Source organism: Erpetoichthys calabaricus, chromosome 14 (assembly GCF_900747795.2).
Source record: "Erpetoichthys calabaricus chromosome 14, fErpCal1.3, whole genome shotgun sequence".
In the NCBI taxonomy this organism is placed as follows: Eukaryota; Metazoa; Chordata; class Cladistia; order Polypteriformes; family Polypteridae; genus Erpetoichthys; species Erpetoichthys calabaricus.
In genome coordinates this window covers 70,470,990-70,497,125 of record NC_041407.2, presented here as the reverse complement: position 1 = coordinate 70,497,125, position 26,136 = coordinate 70,470,990, and the positions used below count along the sequence as shown (strand labels likewise).

The window sequence follows — 26,136 nt, the reverse complement described above, 5'->3', positions numbered from 1 at the left end:
GAAAAATGTAACTGAATTGGCATGATCACGAATTAACAACAACAAAAAAAACCTGCCCTGTGCTAAGGAATTGCAAACCAGGAAGGAACAGTCATCTGTAATACGTACCTTGATCTTCTTGGCAACCCTTCCTCGTGACGTCACTTTCCAGGTGTATAAATTCCAGCTTCGGCGACTGCCAGTCATGTGAATTCGAGAGGCCATGGACGTGGAAATGGTGAGTGTGCACTACTGGATTGCAGCTTTGCTATCTAATTCATTCAGTTATTTTTTGTATTTTTTGTATAAAATACAATAACCGTTGTTACCAGCAGCCTACCCGTCCCTTTGTTGTTAGGTTTGAATGCTTGCCTCTCCTGTGTCCGTCAGACAGTCGCCAGTGACTTTCATAGTCACAGTATGACAGACTGAGCGAGCTGGAAACTTTTTTGAGTTTCCGGTTCGCAATTGCTCCTATATGGAAATGTAACTCGGCTCCTGTTCTATACTTTTAAATAGGCCTACTCCTTTCGTAGCGCGTATGTTTACCAGTGTGCTCGGTATCAATTTGTGTGGACCGTGATGGACAGGGCAGTATAGGCATGGAAGATTATAACTTGTACAATTATAGCTGGGTGTTGGCATTTCAAGGAAATGCCGTTTAAGTCAGCAGGCAGGGAATATTTAAGTTGGGAGTTGTCTGTTTGTCGCAAGCACAGGACCTCTTGCCACTCCTTTCTGTCCCACCCCCAGATAAAAAGATAACACCGGCTAAGAGTCTACAGGGACAGTTGACAGCCAAAGCAAAATGAAAAAAAAAAACGTATCGTTACGTTCGCTTTTGAAAATCAAGAAACTCTTCAGGTAGAGGGGCAGTGGTAATTTGACTACAATCAGCTAAAATATCACAACTCATAACAACGCTGAAGACTGCTATCGGTATAAAGTGGCCCCTGTTGAAAAATGGTCATCATGACGTTCATTTTTATTCGATTGCCGGTTTGGACTGCACCGATCTCTCGCTGGCAAATACAAATCACCACACGTAGACCTTTGTACTCCAGGAAACAAACATTACAACGTAATTGTTACATTTCCCAGAGACTAGGGGACGGAAATGTTAATGTGGTAAATAAAACTGGGATAATCCCTGGGCTACTTGTGTAGGCAGACGCACATTGCCACACATTGTTCCTGCCTATTATTCAATATGAGCGCCTCTTTTCTGAAAGTAGCTTTGAAACCTCCTAACAATTATCACTTGACCAGGCTTCTTTGTTATATAACACACAAGTTATATTTACACACGCAAATTTTATATAGTCTGACTTTTGTAAAGCAGAATAATGTTTTTATCAGGAGTGAAAATTGATTTGATGGGGGGAAAAAAACACCCCAGTAAAAGTGCCAGTGCTGCATGATCAAGTCCCAGAACCTGAATTTCCTTCCGTTATGGTTTTAGTCCAATTTTTAGCCACCAAACTACACAAACATGCTTTAAAATATGGTGAGTTGCTTGCATGATGTATAGTATCTTTACAAATTAAACCCACCTGGGGCATCATTTTGCATGGGTTTGTAGAGCCTTGTCAATCAGAGTATAATGTGTCTTTTTTTTTTTTTAATTCTAAGCTCATTCAAGATTTTTTTTAATTCACATGACCCCTCCAAAATTAAGGATTTCCATCCATTCATTGTTTTGTTTTGGATCACTTAATCCAATCCATTATTGGTTCACAAGAACTGGTGCTACCCTGTTCACAATTATAACCCCCACCAGTCATTCATTTTAGATGCTTTCTTTTACTTATCACTGACACTCTGTTAATCTATTATATACATAAAAACATTGTCAGTAGTATATATATTCTTTGACAATTATGACATGTTAATTTGGTGCTTGAAAAAATATGCAGGAAACAGTTTGCACATGAGGGATTCATAATTCAACAAAGTGGTTTGTATACTCTTTAAATAAGATGACAAAGTCCGGCTACATGAATAACAATAAGATGAAACCAACAATTGAGGAGTGATGATGCTTTCAATTTTGTACTTTACATTTTAGCTCGCATCCATAAGCATCAGGTGTGGGTTTTGGAGATTTGGAGCTACCAGATTTTGACGCAAAGTGGTTGATCACACTCACTTACCCCTTTAATTCAATCTCCCTGTCTTCAAATCTTAAGTAAAACTGAAGTGTCTTTTTATAATATCACAGAGATCAGAAAGCTGAATAGTCTGTCAATGTGAAGCTATCTTTTAGGTTTTGTTTATCTTGGATATCATCTGTTATAATGCCTAAACTTTGTCGCATCACTCTAGGAGCTTTATCAATTAAACAGTCCATGTATCTCATAGATGAATCTGACCTGATTGTGCATATAAAATAACCTGTAAATGATATTCCTTGTGAAGCAAAATGTAATCTGCAAATCAAAACTTTTAGTATCGGTTTTAAGATGCAGTAGGTCCATGTTGGTTATAACCAGATTTATTTTTTTCCCAAAGTTATACCCATTTTTAATTTTCACTTGTAGGAATGCTGCTAAATTCTGAATTATTATAATTAATGGCTATTATTATTCTTTGTAGAAATCTTGTGTGTGCATATATGATAACAGTAGTTGTCAGTTGTTTGTATCTTGGGTTATTTCCTTCTGTCTGTGTTAACAATGTCATATTTTGGACTTTCCTTCTGCAAACAAAAGTCCCTCTGGATAATAAAGTCCATCTAACCTTATCACTACAGTGATCCTCTGCTATAGAGCGATTCGGCTGTCATGCCCCCGATATATCGCGGATGTTTCTGTGGAACATATCTAATATTTAAGTAATACAGTAAATCATTAATTATACATACATTGTACACTATGGTAGACAAAGTTTTGCGTTACAGTACCCAGATGATTTCTTACAAGGCCCGTTATTGTCGTGAAAGAGGAGACTCAACCAATCAGAGCAGGATTTTCATTCTCTTGGGCTCTGATTGGCTGCTGCTAACGTGGTGTAATCTTGCAAGAACAGCGAGCATGGGTCCCTGACACATGTCAGTTCTCTGCATATCGCGTACCTTGCTTGTGGTCCAATTGTTGTGAGCAAACTTTTTCTGAACTTTTCGTTTTGTTTTAAGCCCTATGATGGCTCCTAAGTGTCTTGCATCTTCTAAGCCTTCTGGTAGTAGTGAGCCTAAGCGCTAGAAGAATACCTTGACCATTCAGGAGAAGGTAAAACTCCTGGATATGCTTCGGGAAGGAAAGAGTTATGTGGACGTCGCTCGACATTATGGCTTGAATGAATCGATGGTATGCTACATTATTATTATATTATTTTTATTATGTTACTCATATCTTTAACCCGACATTCACATATCATATGTGTTTACAAAGTGTGTTTTAATAAGTTTGCATGTGTTTAAAGCGTGTGGGAGGAGTATTTTAAGGCTTAAACTATAAACAAATGTTTATTTATATGGTCTTTCTATATCACGGATTTTCACCTATTGCTGATGGGCTTGGAACGTAACTTCCGCGATAGCTGGGGGATCACTGTTCTTACAAATTGGGCTTGATATAGTTGTTCCACTATTTACAGTGAGTTTGCTGAAAAAAGGTATGTCATATTTTGCCTAATTTTCCAAGAGGACAATCTGTCCTGGTCAAATTTTTGTTACATCCATAAGTCCAAATTCCAAGCCTGTGCTGTCCACTGCAGGGTTATGCTGTAGTAGAGCCAGTCCTGAGAGCATCAAGTATGTTGCAGAAACCAGCCTGGATGAAATGTTGAAATGTCCGTCCTTCACAGACACTGCGTCAGTCTATTTTTATGATGGCACTCATCATAACATACACATTTTTAGGAAAAAGATAAACTGGAGTACCAAGAGAAAAACCCAAGAGAATGTGGAAAGGATGTGTACGCTTCATTCCGACAGATTCCAGGAGCTGTGAGGCATATGTGCTAACCACTGCACCACTATGTCACCTGCCAGCTGCTTTGTGCAATTCAAGTCTTGTAATTTGTCTTTGGAACACATTGCAAATTATATGTTAAGCAAATGTATTGACCGTGTCTGTATGCATTGTATTGTTTTAGAATGTCCTGGCAGTCATAAATCTTTATTTGTTTTGACTGTGTCTTTCATTTGTTACTTGCTGGTACAAAGATACCCAACAAAGTATTGTTCTGCTACAGTCCCCATACAATTAATTTTTACATGGCTCTCACTGAATGGTTTGTAAACGAGGGGTGCATACCAAAAACACGTTGAGGCAGATCTGTTATAACGCAGGTTGTTCTTGGTTATTGATAATTATCTTGTATAGCAAGGAATCTTATACCCCATGGTTTTGAGTTGTATTGGCAGATTCAGAAAATGGATGGATACTGATTTGAAAAAGTGTCTTATGAATTATGAAAAAACAGTAAATGTCAATGTTGCATTAGGGTTTCTTTGAGTTCGAAATAAGGCTGTAAATTTTGCTCAGGGCTTAATCACATTTTTAACTTTCTGTTCCTTCATAGTTAATTTGTGGGCAATCAGTTTCCATCATAGATGCATTTCTTCTTTGATTTACAGTGGCATTTTTTTTTTTCAGTGGATGGTAATTTTTTTACATTTCTATAGGTTGTGCATGGGCAGGATAAGAGACTTCTTCTGTGTTACATAGTGAGTCTGTAGTGTAATTTAAGCCCACAATTTAATTGTTTTCAATCAGAACAATTTATGCAGTTTGTCACAATGACATCCATTGAGGAAGGGGATTACATATCACTATTGGTCACACTAGGTAAACTCTCTTAATATAAATAAATGTGTTATATCTATAATATGGATTTTCTTTTGTTACTACTTTCATTACTCATTTGCCCAAATGCTACAAGTCATAATTTGTTAGCTACTGCTATTCTAGAATTAGATTACTGTACACTAGCAGTTTTATTCAAATATCAGAGCTTTATGTATGAAAATCCATGCTGCATGCAGTTAACACATCTCTCTGCCTTGTTCATGGCTTGCACAGACAGATGTCTAATTACATTTCATAGAAAATGTGCTGAAGCTAGGATTTGAACCTAGAACAGTGGAGAGACAAGCCATTAATAGTACCGACTGGTGTCATTTAATGTGGTGTTAATTTTCTAAAATTAAACTTGAGAGTTCGGAATCCTATAACACATTCAACATATAACCTGGCAGAACAAAAAATGCATGATGTAAAAATGACAGCTTAAATGTTGTATAACACAATTCATGACAAACATCATTCCAAAGTACTCTATATGAACAGTATAATAAAATGTGATGTTTATCTTAATATAGATTTGACAAAATTCCAGTGTAGGGACTATGTGGTAATATCTAAAACATGCAACAATTCCAAAATAAAATCAAAGACCATCCATCCATTATCCAACCCGCAATATCCTAACAACGGGGACACGGGGGGTCTGCTCTAGCCAATCCCAGCCAACACAGGGCGCAAGGCAGGAAACCCCGGGCAGGGCGCCAGCCCACCGCAGGGTGCACACACTAGGGACAATTTAGAATCGTCAATGCACCTAACCTGCATGTCTTTGAACTGTTGGAGAAAACCCATGCAGACACGGGGAGAACATGCAAACTCCGCGAACCCAGGTCTCCTAACTGCAAGGCAGCAGCGCTACCCACTGCGCCATCGTGCCGCTCAAAGACAGTCACTAAAAGCTATTTCACTCTAATGCTGTCATAATTGATTACTAGAGAAAGAATAGGGATACTGATGTGACAGTCTTGAACCGTGATGCATTAAAAAATAATAATCCAGCCATTGACTGTAGAACCAAAATATTACACAAACAAAAATCTGCAATAGATTGCAGCAATTCCACTTTTAAGTTAAAAAATAGAATTGAATCTATGCAACAAATGATTTATATTTCATTGTTTATTTTTCTTATCTGTCATGGAGATCATTTGGGCACACGCTCATTACACATCAAAATAAGTTGTAAGCATAGATGGAGGCTCCTGAAGGGGATGTGGCACTAAACCATCTCATTAAATGCAAAAATCACTCTGATCAGTAGTCTTGGTGGTGGTCCAAACCTTGGCAGCTGTAACCACATTGATATTTATTGTAGAGAAAAATGATAGTAAGTTTCTTCTAGAAGTATTGTTTAAAGATGAAGTGAGGCTGTTATTTTAGACAAGCACATAGCACAGACATTGCTTTATTTGCCAGTCATAAATGAATATGCTTGCACAATTTAACAATTAGCAAACCTTCTGAGTGTGGTTTTAACCTGTTGAATACACTCGCCTCTTAGAAACTTCAGAATCTCTAAAAATAGATATGAAAGGAACGTTTTGTACAGAGAGAGGTACGCAGTATATGCATATACTATTAAAGTGTTACTCTATATCAAAGATGTATAAGCGATCTGAAGAGGTTGTTGTGTTTACTCAATTTAAAATGTTTAATTTTGTGACTAGCACTTAATCATTTTAGTTATCTGATTAACAAATGAAATCATGTAAAGCTTCTTAAACAATTATAGAAGTAGTATTCTCATTTTAATTATTTATATTCTACTTTAGGTTGGATGACTAGTCATTCTGTATTTCTTTGATCAATCCCTTGTATCAGCTCTAATTTACATGCCGCAACTTATTTCTGATTCTAAATTAGTTCTTTATTTTAGATATGAATAATTTCTCAATCAAGTAAATTATGCAAATGTTACGCTTTTGTACATTTTTTTGATTCGTAGACTACACATAGGTGTACAACATTTAATCTTCAATCACATTATTTTTACTCAAGACAGACAGAGAACCTGACCAATCAGATGTCCTTTGGTTGTAAAGCTCATGTCAGGAAAAATATGTTGTCCGGTAGATGAATGGGGAGAGACAGGTCTTCAATTGAAATGCTCAATCCCATATTAATGTGTTTCTTCTGCATGCATTCCTCGGATGTTCCCAAAGTATTTAATATTTTAGCAAAAAAATGCATGCATTTTACACATTGTGAGCATAAGACTGGATGTCCTGAGATCTGGATTATGAGAAACCAGAAAGGTTACCTTCAATCGCCGTCAAAATATATGACATTAAATTTTTTTTCTTAGTCATCACTACAAACCACATGGGGATAAATAACATATTAAAAAGTAATATTTTTTTGGATAGAGTATTCCACTAGGAACTATTTTTGTTTAATTTATAAAATACTATGCCCTCTCGAAAAATAAAATTACTTGTGTTAAATATGAGCTTGAAACAAAAAACCTGTAGGTGTGTTTCAACAGTTCATATATATGTAAATCTATGCAAATTAACTGTTTGTACAGTTTCAAGAATCAGTTGCTTTTCAGAGAGAACACTGGAATGAATGTGTTTCAGAAATCATGCTGAAATATGTACTGAATGTAACTGGATAAAATAAATTTGGAATAAAATATTAAAGTCTGATTTCTATGGTGTGTATACCCAGTGGGATGGTTTTATTACTGCTATTGTACTAATATTTTTAAAAATGATAGAATGTAAGAAATGTAGTTTATGTATCGAAGTATTTATATTTTTAATGAAACAAACCCTGTTATATATTCACCTATTACACATGAAAATCTGTTTTTACTATTTGATCTATGATAGTTCAATCACAACTATAATTTATATGAGTTTAAAAGTAACAAGTGAATTAGAAGAAAAAAGGTTAAAATTAAGATGGTCTAATTACTCGGATTATTTTCAAAACTGAAATTCTAATTTTCTTGCAGAGGGTTGTGAGAAAGATGTATCCACTTGAGAAGAAGAAACAATGAATCTAAACAGTATTCATCATAAGCCAAATCCCTCTGTGGATTTTTCCAGCTGGACTGGAAAACCTCCAGCTAGGACCATGGATTCCACTGAAATTTGCCTTTCCTCCTGGAACTCGACTCTTAGAGAAACCTATTTTAGTGAAGATGCATCACTCAGTATGAAGAGCCTTCCCACCTTTGAGTCCTCTCACAATCAAGCTAATACAATGTGTAAGGACTACACCAGCAGTAACCAAAATGAGAAACAAGGAGATGTAGAAGGCATTGATGGTACTGAGGTGCAAATGCAGGTGGATTTTTTCCGCAAACTTGGCTATTCCCCTAATGAAGTCCGCGCAGTGCTTTATAAACTTGGGTTGAATGCAGACACTAACACCGTGTTGGGAGAACTGGTGAGATATGGGGCAACAACTTCTGAAAAAGAAGGAAGCCCTTCAAAATTATCAGGCCCTGTACTGGTTGGTAGAGGAGGTGGTTCAACCAGGAATTCTTCCAGCCATCCATCCACACCACCACCTCAAGAAGAAGAACAAGAAGTTACAGAGAATTTCAGACCTATCGTTATTGATGGGAGTAATGTTGCCATGAGGTGAATATAACTGTTTTAAGACTGTTTTTAATCCATATTCATAATACACTTGACAGTTTGTTCCATTAAAAATGTTACTTTCATATATAGTTTCAAAGCTGTTCTATATTGGGTGGGAGAGATATTTTAGTCCTCCTGTTAAACCTGCTTGTTCTCAAAAATGTCTTGTTATGCTTTTGTTTGAATTGGCAACAACTTTGTAATTCTTTGTAATAGGAAAAGAATGTGAATTCCCTTCTGCATGGAAACTGCATTCAGGTGATATCACAAGACTAGTGTTCTACGGTTTCTCTTGTGTATGATTACATTTCCTCCAGTGGCTCATGTATATGTTCCTTCCATAGTATGGAGACAAGCTGATTAGGGCTGATGACAATTGGTCTACTGTGAGACTACATGCATGAAATTTCCCCACAATGAACTTGCTAGAAATCTAGACTAGTTCCAGCCTTTAGTATAAATGCAGGCTGTTGGTGATAATGACAAGAATATATGGGATTAGGAAATGGTCAGGTACAAACAAATATTTTAATAGCTCTAGAAGAACTCAAAAGTCAAAAATCATGAGCCATTTCTTTTCAAAAATTGCATCTATCTACATGCATCTGATGCAGAATACATCAATGAAACAGTGTAGTTCTTTCTAAAAAGCTACCATGTTATGCATGCTTTATAGTAGGAAAACATTATCATTGCTAATTTTTAAGACAATAACCAAATTAGTTTTTTATACATGTGGCAAGCATACTTTTCTCTTTACTGTTTAAGTGAATGATTAACAAAGTCTGTTTCAGTGTATTAATTTTAAATTAAGTGTTACTTTGTTTTTTTTAAAAACGCATATTATCGAACGCTGCACTCTTTATAATTTTCATCTAAAAGTATTAAGCAAGGATAGCATGCTACTACCTTGCAGTTCCAGGGTCTTAGTCCAGGCATAGACTCTGCCTGCATGAAGTTTGTATGTCCCTCTTTCCTGTTTATTCTTGGGTTTCCGTCTTTTTACTTTTATTTTAAACATGTTCAGGATAGGTAAAGAAGGTTGGTTACAAAAAGGTTGGGTGAAAGATGTAAACAGCTGGGTATTTTTCCACATTCTATGCTGGATATTAAACATATCCTCTGTAAAATGAGTTGTATTCAGTGATTTCCTCTAAGAGAGAAATAATAATCACTGTGTCAGTATGCTTGCTGTTTGCATATTGGTCAGTATTTAAATAAGCAGAAAAATCCAATGGACACATCTTCAGGATATTTAGTGCTGTTAGTGTGATAGTTTTGTTAATGACTGTAAGCATTATTCCATGATAATTGGTCAGAATTACGTAGTTGATATTTGCTATTCAGTCAACTGAACTACGGTATTAGTTCTTGAATGCAAATATCTACAGCATACTTCTGTGAATTTTTTTTACAGTAATCCGCGTTACAAACTAACCTCCCAACATTTCCTTACCCATATCACCAGAAACAATGAGAAATAGTGCATTGTCTCTTGCAGAACGTAAGAAATCTTATTGGAAATAAAGCTCCTTGCATGAATTGACCTTTCCTTAAACTAAATTTCCTTATTAGTGTTAAGTGTAACACTTGTATACTAAATATTTCACCTATACAAATTTAAGTAAGGGGGGGGGGGACAGTTATTTTTTATTTCACTGACACATTTATGATTTCTAGTAGAAAATATTGGCAGTAGGTAAAACTGATGTCTTAAACCTACTGGGCACTCCTGCTAAATCTCTCAAGTGGATGGTGAGATTTGTTTTTGGTTTAGTTCAGATGGAAGAGCTGCTTTCACTATGTAATTGGATGATTTACTTTTATACTTTTTTTAATTGTACAAGCCAAAAATGTATGGTTTTGAGGTGTCATTATTTTAATCCATCCATCCATCCTTTTTCTTCCCATGCTGATCCATTTGATGATCATATGATGTAAATACTGTTATGAAGTATAAAATGCAATGGAATTGAGCTTTCTAGCATTTTTGGCAACCAATGAAAGATCAGGATTACATAATCTGAGGCCATGTCATGGAACCTATGCTTAACTACTTGACATTTAGATACCATGGTTATGAGCACGTTCTACCGACAACATCAGGTGGTCTCCAAAGTGGCCTTTCCTTGGAATGCTAACAGTGTAGGCAAGAACCCTCAACTTTGGGATAGAATGATCCATAAAAAGAGATTGAATGTGTCATCTGCTACCCCTCAACAAGCCCTTTTTGGGAACAATCCAACTGCAATTAAAAAAAATCAATATAAAGTAATTTAAAATTACCCATATAAGATGTTTTACAAATGCTTATATTCTGATGGGCAAAATGGCAAATTTATCCATTTCAAATTTAATCTATAGTACAAGAAACTGAAGGGTTCTAAATACTTTCTGAATCCACAGTGTGTGTGTATACATAAGTATATAGTTTGAGTAAAATTTGATACAATTAACATAACTGCTGGCCAGTAAAGAAGTTTCTGAGAAATAAACAGCAAAAAAGGGTAACGAGCCAGCATCTGTTTGAAATGAATTTTTGATTACACAAGTGACATATTTCTGTACAACTTTTCACAAATCAAGTTCAGGTGGCACCAGAAATTTTCATATGGTTCAAAACTGAACATATTTGTAAAGCTTGTACTGTATATGATACAAATGAATTCATAGTTAATTAAAAAAAAATATATATATATCAATAACCACAAAACCAGGGATTCATCAATCATTAATGGCTATAGCTTCATTCAATATGCATTTATTAAGAGAAGACAGTGCTATTAATGAGAGTAGACAACTCTCCTTTTTGGTATTAGAATGTTAAGACATGTTCAGATGAGTTAGTGCTTTAGTCGGGGTATTTGAAACCCAACCATCTAAATTAGCCATAACAACCTCAAGCTACATACTGTATACAGTATCTCAGACTGGTTATTTAAGAATTTTCTTTTGCATTGTCTCGCAACAAGTACATCTGTGTTTGTATTCCATGGGAATTCTACGTATATTGTAAATTGGTGTGATGCCTCATCAATTGTTTTTCCCTTGTTTTTAGAAATTTAAGCTGTGTTAAAGCAAAAATAACCAATAATTTCCATAAAATAGGACCTCTAGTCTGTTGCTGGGCTGAGGATTTTTTAGGGGGGTTTACCACTATGTACTAAACTTTTTTATAGTTTAGGATGTCCCAATATACAGTATATGTATTAAATAAAGATTTTCAATGAAAGAGTTAAAGCAGCAAAACTAAGACTTGGAAACTCCCTTTGGTGGTGAATGTTTAACTATTGATTAGATAAACATGTAAAGCAGTGATTTAAATTAGTACCTGTTTGAAAATAGCCATAAAGCTTATCATTAACAAAAAACAGCTTCCTCTATGGTACTAAAATGCTGTGCAATAAGGAAATCACAAGCATGTGCCTTATATAACAACCTGATCCCTTTGATTTATATTATAGTACAGGTTTGTTGCCATTTACCCATAGTTATGCTGTAAAAGTGTGTTGTAAAGAGCCATATTTACTATGAAGTAAGGGTTGTAAAGACATTCAAATAAGATATACAGAGACATTCAGAGAACTGGTGCAAAAAAAGGCTGAATAAGCATTCTTTGAATGAAGTGCAGTATTCTGTAAATTTTCAATAGGTAGATTTATAGATGTCAGCACTTGCACAAGTACAGTATATAGGATATTCCGAGTAGACCAGTATTATTCACAGCAGACAGGATGAAAGGACTGATCATGTGGCAGCATCTGTGCAAGAAGAAGTAAAAATAGTTGAAGGTGTAGAACCTACAAAGTGAAGTATTGTTTGTAATGCAGTAATAAGAAGGAAAAATTGAATAAGGAAAATGGAAGAAATGTAACAGAGCAGACACTGTTGCTGTTCTTTTGCAAGAAATTAAGAATTCTATCAACTTGGGGAGAACAATAAAAGTTTACTTTTTCCTCCGGGTGAAGAATTTAACTATTTTGAGTATTGTATTCAGATTATCCTGCCTCTGTCTTATTGCAGAATATGTTTATTTGGGAAATTACATGTGCTGGCCTATAATTTTGTAGACTGGTTATTGTTCACCCATCTTGCCTAGTCCCAATGGAACATGAAGAAATGCAGTTTAAAAATCAAATGGGTATTGCCTTAAACATCCACCTGAGCTGCTTCTAAAATCCTCTACCCAAGCATCATTTTGATCTGCGGTGAAGAATATTATGAGTTGTAAGAATAAAAATCATATGTTGATAATGAAGTGAAGGTCAACGAAGACTACCTCAAAGACTTCGATTTTTATTTTGTAAGCAACTTTCCTGCATGTTGTACCATAAAGGTCGCTTTTTATGGGACTCTTTCTCTGCATCATTTGTCAAAAAGCAACATCTTGCTTTATATAACAACTTTCCCCTATGCATGTTCTAACCCACAGCACACCAGCCTAATGTTGGAATTGAGACTGTCTGATCGAAGCCTAAAAAGGCTAACTCCCTGCTATAGTCTTGCAGACCTGATGGCAAAAACTGCAAGAAAAAAAGTCTGCAGTTTTTTTATTTTTTCCAAAAAATATTCACCATGTACCTGCTATTCTTTTAGGGTTTTGTGCATTGCCCCTCAGCTATGTCACTTGCATATTTTTATAAAGCTGATGTCAAAAGTTTCCTAGTGAGGCACATTCTTCATCTTGGCAGTCCAGCAAACAATAATGTATGAGTGATGTGATTTAGAACCAATTGATGCCATAAACTTTATATATCAAGACTCCTCCATACACGAGATGCTATAAGTCACAAAATCATTGATTGCTGTCAGAAACTGATTCAATAGCCCTTCTAATGGTGATGTAGAGCAGACATTTCCAAGTGTTTTAGGGTGTCCTAATTTGAACACTAAGCATTATGTCAAGGGTCACACAATGCAATGCTTGCCAAACTGCCGGCACATTTCTCTGTCAAATGAAAAATATAATTATACAAAATGTTTTGCATTGACGTGGCTCTCTTGAACTCGAGCACCCTAAAGCAACCAACTGGTCTTCAGGCCCACAATCATTTCTTCTGTTCAGTAAATTTCAGGGTCAAGGTGTTTGTGCAAGTAATTAACAGAATTTCAATGTACTATTATTCCTTTGGGTGCAGTCATCTTACTTTTCTTCACTCCAGTAGAGAAACCTCTGTTGGGTCACAATCACCAGCATTTGAACCAGCATCATGGATTCAGGCACTAGGACCTTGGCTCAGATGCTGTTGCACGGTTATATGAAGGTGCCTAGCACTACAATCCCTGAAGCCTGTGAAAATATTCATATTGCAGGGCCACCATTAATTTTACTCGCACCTCCTCATCACTGTGTTAATTGCAAACCAGTAGCGCTTTTGTTTTGCAAATGAGTCAATCAGCTGCAGGTAGGCAGCCTGCTATCCCATTCCCAACCGAGGCAGCCGAAGTCAGACACAAAATACTCACAGCTGAAGTCTGTTTATCTGGGAGTGAGGTGTCGGGAACTGTATAGGAAAATAATATATCGTTTTGAAATACATTTCATGTGTGTTCCATGTCTACAACAATCTGTGTGTAGGATGACAAGAAATATGAGACAAGAAATGTTGAGCACATAACTAAAGCAGAAATGTTTTCACATGTTCTACTAATAATGACAAAATGTTGATGTGAAGTGCATAATATGTGAAGACTGAAGTCTAAATATCAAATAAACACTCTCACAAAAGGTATAACAAAACAAGTGTTCTTTGGTTTTATTCTTGAATAATTGTTCCATTTGCATTTTTCTGTCAATGTGTGAAAACTGAAACCCAAGTAACAATCGATATGTAGTAAAGACGTTTGCATGCATGTATGTGCTTGCACGTTTCACAGTGGAAACGCAGCTGTCTCGCAAATATCTGCTTTGCTGGTGTGATGGTAAGAACTGCTGCTTTGTAATTGAGGTGCTGGTTCGATCCCAGGTCCTCCCTACATTTAGTGCTTTGAGTGGTGGGCTGCTATTATTGTTACTGTTATATAATAAAAACATATTTCATTTGAGTATCTAAAAAAATCAACAAAACAAGTGGGCTTTTATTCAAGAATAAAACTGAATAAAAACTGATAATAATAATAGTGAGGTAATCTCACTGGACATTGCATAATGTTGTTACATTTGTGTATGCAGTGTGTCCATGTATTTCCTATATATATATATATATATATATATATATATATATATGTGTGTGTGTATGTGTGTATATATATATATATATATATATATATATATTATCCAACCCGCTATATCCTAACTACAGGGTCACGGGGGTCTGCTGGAGCCAATCCCAGCCAACACAGGGCGCAACGCAAGAGACAAACCCCAGGCGTTTCTGCTCTTTTACTTTGAGTAGCACCATATTTAATATGGAAATTTTTACAAAGACAATTCAAATTTAAAACAAAATTACTGAAAATCTGAAACAAATTGCAAGTGACTCTGACAGGAGTTACCTCAGGGCCTCATTAAAATCGTAATTCAGATTAATAACAATCATTGGCTATGAAAGACATGATTTTGATCAATGCATGTCATTTGTGACCTCTAACAGTAATATATTACTTGATTTGCTAGTGATTGTAGAAAGACAATGCTAGCATTGAGAAACCATGGGAAGAACAGTAGCCAGAAAGACAGACATGCAAAGTGAAAAGAGAGATTGGTGTGCAATGTAGGAATGTGGAAGCCATTTGTAGTAGCATGTTTTCTGACTCTAGACAGCAGGCAAAGCTTTGTTGGGAATTTCTGGCAGTTTCTGTGTTCAGGACCTTAAACTGTTATCACAGTTATATATAAAATAGAGAGAAGGCCATTTGGGGACCTAATACACATCTTCTTAATTCTCAGTGACACTGTAGAATGCTTCCATTTACAGTACATAATAAATGATTTAATGGGAAGTATAGTCAGGATCAACCAGGGAAAACGCTGCACATAAAGGGTCATGGGAAGGAACATTGGGACAACGGTGACAAGATCAGTCCGTTCAGCTCAACGATTCTACGTATTGACCAAGATTGTCCAAAATAACATCAAGTCAAGATTAGAAGGTTCCTAAAGTCCTACACTCCACCAAACTAATTGCTGATTTGCTCCATGTGTCTGTGATTCTTTCTGTGAAGATTTGTGTGAAATCTGCCTTTTAAGAAGTTTCCCAACCATGTGTCTGTGTTCTGGCTGCAGAATTTATTTCAAAGCAACAGCTCAGAATCACTTTGCTAATTTCCTTTCATAATTTAAAAACATTTTGAACATTTTAACATGTAATTTCCATTTGCTTAAACTGAAAAGATCTCTCTCCATTTTAGAATCGGTTAGTCGCTGTTCTCTGTAACAATCTAATAAATCATGCAGTTAATAAGACCCTGTTTAGCTAAGATGATTGAGCAGGTTAGATAGAGGCTAACCAAATGGGCTTGTACTGGAAAATTTATGTCCTTGCAATATATTAAGATGATCTGTTTTTCTTCGCAATTTTTCCTTTCAATCAATCGTGATGTCACATTACCACATAAATGCTACTGAAATTTTATTTAGAAATGTTGGCCTACATACAATTTAAAAAAATATCCTCTGACTGAACTTTTATTTGGTACATGACCACCCAGTTTGATGGGAGAACCAAAATTGTTGTTGGGGGGGGGGGTATTTCTTGTTTTACTTAGCCAGTATCAGGTATCAGTGGTTTACTTTTTGTAGTCTTCATTATTCATTTATATTTTAAACTGCTTTTGGTCTAACCCTTTTGTTCATCTCTTTGTGTTTTCTTTTCTAATTTAGTCATGGTAATAAGGAAGTGTTTTCTTGTCACGGTATCCAGTTGGCTGTGAACTATTTTATTGAAAGAGGTCATACAGACATCACAGTTTTTGTACCTTCGTGGAGAAAAGAGCAGCCTAGACCAGATGTCCCTATCACAGGTAAGGATGATCAACAATTAAAATGAATAGGTTTCTTTATCGTGTCTTTGTTGATAAAAAAACATGCAGCTTATTGGTTCAGACAGTTTAATAAAGTAAACATGATTGGGTAACAGTACTTCATAAATGTCAATAAAAGGCTTCTGGGAAAATCCTTCAGGGAAATAATTCTTGCGTAATATAGGCTTAGATTAAATGCTGATTTATTCATGTCCGTGTCTGGCAGATGTTAGGGGAAAATCCTTTTTTGTTTGTTTCCCGATTCCCGTAAATTGTGCAATTAATTCAATTGTGGTATAGGTACGTTTCACAAGATAAGCGGTTATACTGATATCACCTGAAAAATTATACTGTATTTCTGCTGAACATCTTTTACTGTTTAGTATTGTAAAATTCTTCACATCTAATCATCATATTTTCTTTTTTAAATATCTCTTACCTACTGTATATAAACATTTAAATGGCACAAAATTCTAATGATTTTATTCAGCTATGATATGAATCTAACACTTTTTCCAATGCACTTTGTAGCTTTTTAATTGCAACACTGTATTCATAAATTTTTCTTTTTAAATAGTAAGAAGGACTTCTTTTTAAAAAAACAAGTAGAATACAAAAGTCTTGAATAAGGCACTGCTAATTTTCATAAACTCTAAAACACATTAGTGCAGGGGTCTCAAATGCCTGGAGGGCAACAGTGGCTGATTTTTTTTTTTTGTCCTGCTAAAGCTTTCAGTCCTGTGAGTAGATTGAACTCCTTTCTTAATTAAGGGCCGTTTTTTCAGTTTGTGAAATCGATAAGTATGTTTTAAATCTTGCAAGTCCAACACAGTTTTGAGAGGGCAGCAAAGGGTTATGGTTTCCAGTCCATTCATATTTTTGCTTGCTTAACTGAGCTTCTCATTTCCCAAAGTTCAAATGTCAGGGGGTATAGAAATGTTTGTCAGCTTTTTATTCAGCAGCAATAAAGCAATAACATCTTTAGCAAGACCTCTGAGTATGCAAACCTTACTGCTTAGAAAAAAAGCTGTAAAGCAATAATATGTAATTTTTAAATCCAGAAAGTGAAGTCAGGAAACAGAAAAGCTAAAAGCTCTGATTCATAAAAATGACAGTCACTAGACCAGTTGAACCTCTGATTAAAATATCACTTGAACAATAGCCATATCCGCCTGTCATGAATTGAGTAGTTTTTAGTTTGCCCCTTATTGCATGATATCCAAACAAATAATTTCTTTTTACTTTAACATTGAATTGATTTTGTCTTTATTTAATTTTCTGTGTGAGAAAGTGAAAGTTTTAACATTGCAGCACCTCAGAGAAAATGGCACATTTAGAAAATTAATGAATGAAAACAAGTCTACTGGGTTTTTTTTTTTTTTTAGAAAACTTCAGGAAACGTTTGAGCAAGTTTAAAAAGTTTTAAATGATCTGTACCTTTGCTAAAGAATTAACTTCTGTTTGGTATTTTGTTTCGTAGACCAGCACATTCTGAGAGAGCTTGAAAAGAAGAAGATTCTAGTGTTTACCCCATCCAGGCGAGTGGCAGGCAAGAGAGTTGTCTGCTATGATGACCGCTTCATTGTCAAGCTGGCCCATGAATCGGATGGAATCATTGTGTCAAATGATACTTACCGAGATTTACAGAATGAACGGCCAGAATGGAAAAAGTTTATTGAGGAACGCCTACTCATGTATTCTTTTGTCAATGACAAGTAAGTGTAAAAAAACAAAATTACGGAATGGATATAGTATAATTAATCCTTAAGAGCAAACGAGGTACAATTTACCAGTATTAAATGTTATTACCTTGTTCTGTTAGATTTACCCCAATGGTTATATGTTAAGGAATCCTTAATAGAACAACAGAGAATGGTAACGAAATCTACCTCTCAACAAGTATTAAACTTCATCATACTGAAGTAATTATGTAATAAGTAACATTTGATACTGGAGAATTTTAAAGATTAAAAGACTGCTATCAATATTTACCTGTATGTATATATCTTTAAAGGAAAGTTGACTGACTGACTCACTCACTCACTCACTCACGACTGACTCACTCACTCACTCATCAATAAAAGCACTATTTCCCATTTAGATGAAAAGCTGAAATTTTGCAGAATGGTACATCTTGTTCAGTAGAAGTCCACTAAGAAAGGACATTTTTATATACATGCTTAGGGGTAAACCCCCACCATAGAAAAACCAAATACCCGAAAATCTCAAAGATATCTTGACAAATTCAATTGAAATTTAGTGACATTCAAGAAAAAAGAATTATCTGACATGTTTTTTTTTGTCAGTATTTATTAATTTATATGCTAATTTACATGCTCTGAGAGTGCAGAAGTGATTGATGAGCCACGCAAATTGTGTTACTAATCAATAAGGTGGAATAACAACTGAAGATAGGGTGGTGTCCTGAACAGGATGAAAAAAGAAGTCATCAAGCACCTGAATATGGTGCTAAAAACTGACCCCATCCCACCCCACTCTTCAATCATGATGCTTAAAACATTAAAAGAGAACAATCTCTAGATCTTAGATAACAGTTCTGCAACCTCCGAGGGAAACACATTGGTCTTAGATAGCCACACTTGAATTTCTAATGGAAAAATGTTCCTCACTGTTCACATTAATATATCAGTGTAACTCATAGGGTATCCACTTACGTATATCCACTGCAGGAAATGCTTGGTATATGCAGTCACATCTGCGGACTTTAAAAGGGAACTTCATACAACTGATGAAACAATACGAACATGTGAACAATGGAAAATCATAAACGTCTAATATTGAAAAGCTATACTCAAATTTCATATTATTTTTACTGATTACCCATTTCATTTCAAAAGAATACACTTTCCTTTAAAAATGTTTTTTGAAATGGCCATTCACAAAAGCCAAGTAACTAGGAAAAGTAGAAAATTGGGAATTGATCTAATGCAGGATTGTTTCACTCATGGACAACAGTATATAGTGGCATGTTCAAGAGTAAGTCAATGTCCATATGGATCTTGCACATTTTCCCCATGCTTGTATGTTTTACAAAAGGTTTCCTTTCACATCCCAAGAATCATGCAGGTTAGGTTAACTGGTGACTCTAAAATAACCCCTTGGGTTGTATGACTGGGCCATGCAGTGAGCTGGTGCTCTATCCAGAGCTGTCTTCTGCATTGAACTCCATAATGCCAAAGTAGGCTGTGCTCCATTATGACCCTGAATTGAATTATGTGGGTTTTGAAAATGTTATGTCATGTTGTAATTCATGCAGGAAACAAGTTCCTATAAATGTATTTACCATTATTTAATGGTATTTCTGTTTCATGAGTCTTAAATGGAACGCTTGCCGTATTAACATTTATATTTGTCCCCAGTAGCAGCTGACAGATAACAGATGACATTCTTCATCAATTTGTTTTTTGTTTGTTTATTGCTTTGATTTGCCTCTAAAGACTATTTCTTTTTTATGACAGAGAATTTATAATAATGCAAAACATAACATTCTCAAAACATCTTAATCAAATCCATTGTCAGGGGTTGGTTGTTTGAGGCAAAAGTGTGTTGTAGTAGCACCCGGCACAAGGCAGGAGCCAACCCTGGATTCAGCGCCAGCCCATCACACATTCCTCTCACCCCTACATCTAAATGTGGAATAACCTAATATGCACTTTTGTGGGGGATGTGGGATTGCATCACAAGAGTCTGGATTTGTGAGGCAGTAGTGTGCCACTGTGTTGTAGTACAATATTTAGGTTTTAGTAAAATTCAAATAATCTCAAGTAACATTTAATTATGGCTGTATAACGTAGTGCATCATTTTGAAATATAACAAATTTTGTTAAGTTATAATTTAATGTGTTCAGACATGTCACATTTTCATAAGGCAGATATTTCTCAAAGTCCCTTTGCTTAAATGCACATGAACGGAAAAACAAGTACCTGCTCTTTGTCCTCTAGGGTTCCGGAGAGTGTTTAAGAAACCAATGTACTGCCCCTATTTATGTATACTTCAGAAAGAACAAGTGGCTAGAGAAGCATTTTCATGGATACTATTTAAAAAAAAAAATAGAAAAAAGAATTTCGGATTGAAGATTAAATTTTAACTGTACATGAACTCTGATAGCATCCAGCAGGTGTCAAGAATACAATTTGAGTTAATATTGGTGCAGTGCCACATCTAGTCTTATTTGCCCAGACATAGAAATTAGATATGGACTATAATAAATGGCAGATTAGTATTTTGTCAAATTAAGAGCCATCTTTAGTCTGACCCAGAATAAGTGGCCCATTCCTCACCTTGATTTGGATCTGGATCAGTAGTCCATTAGCTTTACAACGTGAATTGTTTTGTATTCTCCCAAAGTGTATATCACTGACTTAGCTAAGAATGTTGCTTCTAGCCTTAAATGTTGAGCTTAACAAATGACATGCAATTTGAACTGAAGCTATCATGAAGCAATATTATGATGTAAGTTCAATTTACAGGAAATTCAAATGACTATTGGGTAATATTTCTTTTGCAGGTTCATGCCTCCAGATGACCCCCTTGGAAGACATGGTCCAAACCTGGATAATTTTCTCAAAAAAAAGCCACTAGTTCCAGAGCAAAAAAAGCAACACTGTCCTTATGGTAAACATATGTAATTAATAGCATCGGAAATGTGGTTTGAAATTGTATTTAACCGACAATATGTGGTGTGTGTCTTTCATGTAGAGTATCATAAACGGGTGTTTTACCCTAAAATATTGTAATGCTAAGAATATCATAAACTCAGTCTTAAAAATGAATTGATAATTTATAAGTGCTTCTCAAAACTCATTAGTACTAGGGTGTTGTGCCTGTGTTAGCCATTATGAATGTAGTGAAAAGTCAAGCAAAATGACACCCTTTATTGGCTAACTAAAAAGATTACAATATGCAAGCTTTCGAGGCAACTCAGGCCCCTTCTTCAAGGGGCCTGAGTTGCCTCGAAAGCTTGCATATTGTAATCTTTTTAGTTAGCCTATAAAGGGTGTCATTTTGCTTGACTTTTCTCTCAAAACTCATTGTAATTGAAGTAGCACATTAAATGCATCTTTTTGTGATCACTTTTTTGTTATTTAAATTGCAAAAACAAAAATAGATCAAGCAATGCAAGAATTAAAAAGAATTAAGAACAATACACCAAAAGCTAGCTTGAACATTCTGTACATGCATCACAGAGTTGCTAATTAATTTCTAAGATTTGTGTTTTTGGGAATTGCAGCTCTTTTCATTCCAACACTCACTTAAATTTACTTTGACTAAAGTTGTACAGTATTTTAATAATTTGAGTCATTTGTTCTTTAATATATGTATTTTGTTAAAACAAGTTATATATTTTTACAGGTAAAAAATGCACATATGGAATGAAGTGTAAATTCTATCACCCTGAGAGAATTAACCAGCCTCAGCGATCCGTAGCAGATGAGCTTCGTGCCAATGCCAAGCTAGCAACAAACAAGCCAGTCGGCCATTTGAAGGATGAGAAAAAGCCAGTCTTGCCAAAAAAATCCACACACTGTGACATCACATCTCTTGAACAGGACATGGAACAGATCCTCACTCTGGATCACCATCATTCTTTTCAAAAGGGACAAACAACTGAAAATTCACTTGTGATAAAGTGTGCCAGTTCCAGCAAAAAACCTACAAAAAACATTGTCTTTAATGTATCTGATTTTTGTGATTGTCACTCCCCGACCAACATGAATTCTTTACTTTTTCAGTCACATGAACCGTTAGATTCAGGCCTGGGGTCCTTTGATAGCCATTATTCTGAATATCTGTCTAAGCATCCCTCGGGTTATTGTGAACATGTTCAACCTGAACACGGCACATCAGGAAGATACTGCTCTTGTCCCAACTGTAGGAGTGTCTACTCTCATAGCCTAGAGCAACTAGACAGCTATCAGCAGTATAGCTGTTGTTCTCACCAACCAGTATCTGAATGTGGTGGTTTTCAACATTATAATCAAGATGCTCACTGCGCTAGATCAAGCCAACAATCCAATATAGTCCACCATAGTGGGCACTGCTATTCTGGCCATAAAGGTCCTGTACGCCAAGATATGCGTGGTCACTATAGCCTTCCAGCTGACCACAACCTAGGTGGTTTGCCACAACAAAGAGAATACTGGTCTGATTCTTTTAAGGCATCTCCTCAAAGTCGATCAAGTAGAGTACATCACCACAGGTCTCCCTCACATACATCAAATGTATCATTCTCTAACGATCATAATCCATGGCCCCAGCAGGAGACTCATGCCAAAGAACGAGAAGATGTCCGTAAGAAGCTGCTTGCCATTTTCCATCCCCAACAGGTTGATGAGGCCATGAGCAGATTTCCACATCTTCTTGATCCCCAGAGTCTTGCTGCTAAAATACTTACTCTAAGGTCATGGGGAGGAAACATATAAACATGCGTGCACTTTAACTCCTAAACTAATATGTACTTATAGCTGTCTAAATTTGTAAGCTTTCTATAGTGCTAGCATGAGGAAATTATATTAAAGATTGATCTTTTCATATTATATAACATTAAAAAGTAGTTATTCTACATATGTTATGGAATAAACCTCTGTTTGTGCTTATGGGTTCCATGAAGGAACAAGATTTGATTTAGCCTGATACTTTCTGGATTTGAGTGATGGCAGGGTGTCTTACGACTTCTGTATTACAAACTTAAAATTGCTTCCTGGCAAAGGTATGCCCAAATTATCATTTTTGTGGAAAACCAGGAACAGTTGTCTTGTTGATACATATTGTATCATTTTATGATTTGTAAGTAATGATAACATAAGGTTTATATTGCAATACACTGCAAAACCAGCATTAAAATGTATTTTGTTTCTTTGCACAATATAAATGAAAAGGTTTCTCATAAATTCCGTGGTCTGTTTTCCCTTGTCCCTCTCTCTAGTCTTCCTTGTGTACTTGATCATGGGAGCTTGCTGTTTACAGCACCATAGTGCTGCATTTTACACTATCGAATGGTAATTTTAATGTCCGGTATACTTACTTTTTGAAGCCCACTGTCTTTAATGCAGTCTTTTAGACAAGTTAGGGTATTAACTATCTGTATAATTTGAGTACCTTAAAGTAATGAATGAAATGCTAAGAAACTAAAGTTTGAATAGTGTGAATCACTAGTATTCTGTGTTTTTGAGTTTGTGAAAGGGCAACCTGTTAAATAGTCAAAAATTACTTTCCACGAACAAATACAGAATGAGTGCACCTAAGATGTGAATTGCATTAAAACATTACAAAACTGCACTTTTTATTATACAGTATGAGAATCTTTTTTTATTATTATAAATTAGGAAAGCTTTAGAAAGAAAATTATTGTGTTGATTTAACAAGGAAGACTCGAATTGGAGGGAGCAAATGTAAAACAGAGCCATGGTAAGTCAATCAGTGTGACCCATTTTCCTTTTCACGCAGTGTCAAGGATGTGGCTCGTTTTATCACATTATTTATGGATGTGCTTTTAAAGTGAACTACAGAATGTTGGCACCGTGTGCCTCAGAAATTACTTAAAGGTAACCTAATAAGCACTTGTTAAGAAGAAGTGTTTAAGTAATGGTTTTAAAAGAGTAAGCAAACTGCTTTAAAGAAAGAAAAAAGCTTTTGGATAACTTTAAAATGTTTGAACAGTTTGGAGGAAAAATATTTGCTGTTTTGGAGCCCTTTAAGTGTACGTTTTGCCATGATGCCCGGCAAGATACTGAAAATCCAGTTCTGCTCTCAGGTATTTTCATAGCAATATATATATATTTTTTTGTCAACATGTTGCCTTTTAATAGCTGTTTAAAAATAAGTTGTTTCTGGAACACGCCGTAAGTGTAATGTAAATATGTTCCTCATTTGGAATGTCACAATTCATAATTTATGGAACAATAAATTAGTTTTGTTGTGGAGGTTGTTTATTTGTTACATATTTATCAATAAACTACTTTTAGTGATATTTATTCTAATTTGTATTTTGCTGTTCTTTGTTCATATATAAAGAATGAGATGTAGATGTGCATTTTCACCTACAATTAATCTGAAATGTTTAAGGTATTGCAGTTATAGAACACAGGCATGCAAAACATGAACACAATAAAATTAAAAATGTAATTAGAATCATCTTGTTACATTGACAGGTATGTAAAACAATGAAAATAAATTTTATTAAGTTCTTTTCTTGTATAGTATACAATCAATTTTACAATCTGTAATACTATGTGTTCATTGACTTGCTTATAATTTCATTTGGTGCCCTGTCGTCTGTACGCTTTTGCCCTGGTGTGCCCCAGTAAATCCTCCCGCTGTAGTCCATCACACTGACATCTCTGGTATCTTCTTTCCATGTCCTTAATATTCTGATGGAATCTTTCACCCTGCTCTTCACTCACAGCTCCAGGATTTTCAGGGAAAAATTTCAAATCCAAATGGTGAACTTTGAGTCTCAACCCATTAATTAATAGAATAGCTACTTTTATCATAAAATATAAAAAAACAGCAATATTGTAATTCCCCAGCATGCTAAACATCCATCCATCCATTATGCAACCCGCTATATCCCAACCACAGGGTCACAGGGATCTGCAGGAGCCAATCGCAGCCAGCACAGGGTGCAAGGCAGGAAACAAACCCCGGGCAGGGCGCGCACACACACACACACCAAGCACACACTAGGGCCAATTTTGGATCGCCAATGCACCTAACCTGCATGTCTTTGGACTGTGGGAGGAAACCGGAGCACCCGGAGGAAACCCACACAGACACGGGGAGAACATGCAAACTCCATACTAAACAAGTTTCAAAAATTGTTTGAATCAATTCATTTATTGATTTTATTTAGTCACATATAACCACAAAAATTGTGGTGAAAGAAAAATTCATTTTTTGCTTTTTAGTGCATTTATAACTAAAGTAAATAAAATCGATTTTACTTAATAAATTTTTTTATATAAATATTAAAATATATAATTTTTATATATATTTTATTTTTTAATTCAGCACCCAAAAATATATAAAAATCATACAATTTAATCAAAATTATTTCAATGTATACCTGTGAAGTCTAATCTAAAAAATTTGATTTTTGTTGTTCATCTTTTCCTTCTTCAGCAGCTATTTCCATATTTATACAGGATCAGTAATTTTTTAATTAGACTTTTCCAATAGAAGTTTCAATATGATCTTTACGGTTGGATGCCTTTCCTGATGCCATCCCTCTCAAAAGTCAGAGAAAAAGTGACCATTTTACAGTTTTGTTTGGTTTCAGAAAGTTAGTTTTCATATATAACTTTCACGGACTTCTGTAGCAAATTTTTAACCACTAATATGACCCTCTGTGTTAAGTTTCTAGTAATAGCTTAAGATCAGTTATAACTTACTCAGCTAACTAGCTGTTTGTAAGCTGAATATGACACAATGCCTTCTGATTAGCCTACTCACAATTGTCAGAACTGTCTCTGGAAACTAAAGGCAGATTCAGAAATTGTGTTTTGTTTTTTTTTCATTGCCCAATTTAAAAATGATCTCTCAGGCAATTTCTCTACCCTCTGTTGAGGACTAGAAACCATAAGGTAATGTGATTCCTAAGTGGTCTTTGTAGGGAAATGCAGTGGTGTTGGCAAAAGGCATGGCTTGCTCCTCTGGCCTGAAGCAGCTTCTCTACAGTGCTGGCTCATTCTCGTACTGTTTTTAAGAGTATTTAATCCAAATGTTCAAACTTGCACTGTCAGTACAACTTGAGAGTTTCAATCCATCTGTTCTA

General features: G+C 35.5%; 1 protein-coding gene across 1 annotated transcript; it reads left to right on the top strand.

Annotated features, from left to right (window-relative positions):
- The first annotated feature begins 172 nt into the window (after positions 1-172).
- On the top strand, positions 173-24,337 carry LOC114664308 (ribonuclease ZC3H12A). Its single transcript, XM_028818384.2, has 6 exons — positions 173-217; positions 7,747-8,380; positions 16,203-16,342; positions 17,823-18,057; positions 20,872-20,978; positions 21,717-24,337. The coding sequence occupies exons 2-6, from the start codon at positions 7,788-7,790 to the stop codon at positions 22,784-22,786; spliced, it is 2,145 nt and encodes a 714-aa protein (XP_028674217.1). The 5' UTR covers positions 173-217; positions 7,747-7,787; the 3' UTR covers positions 22,787-24,337.
- Positions 24,338-26,136: the final 1,799 nt, after the last annotated feature.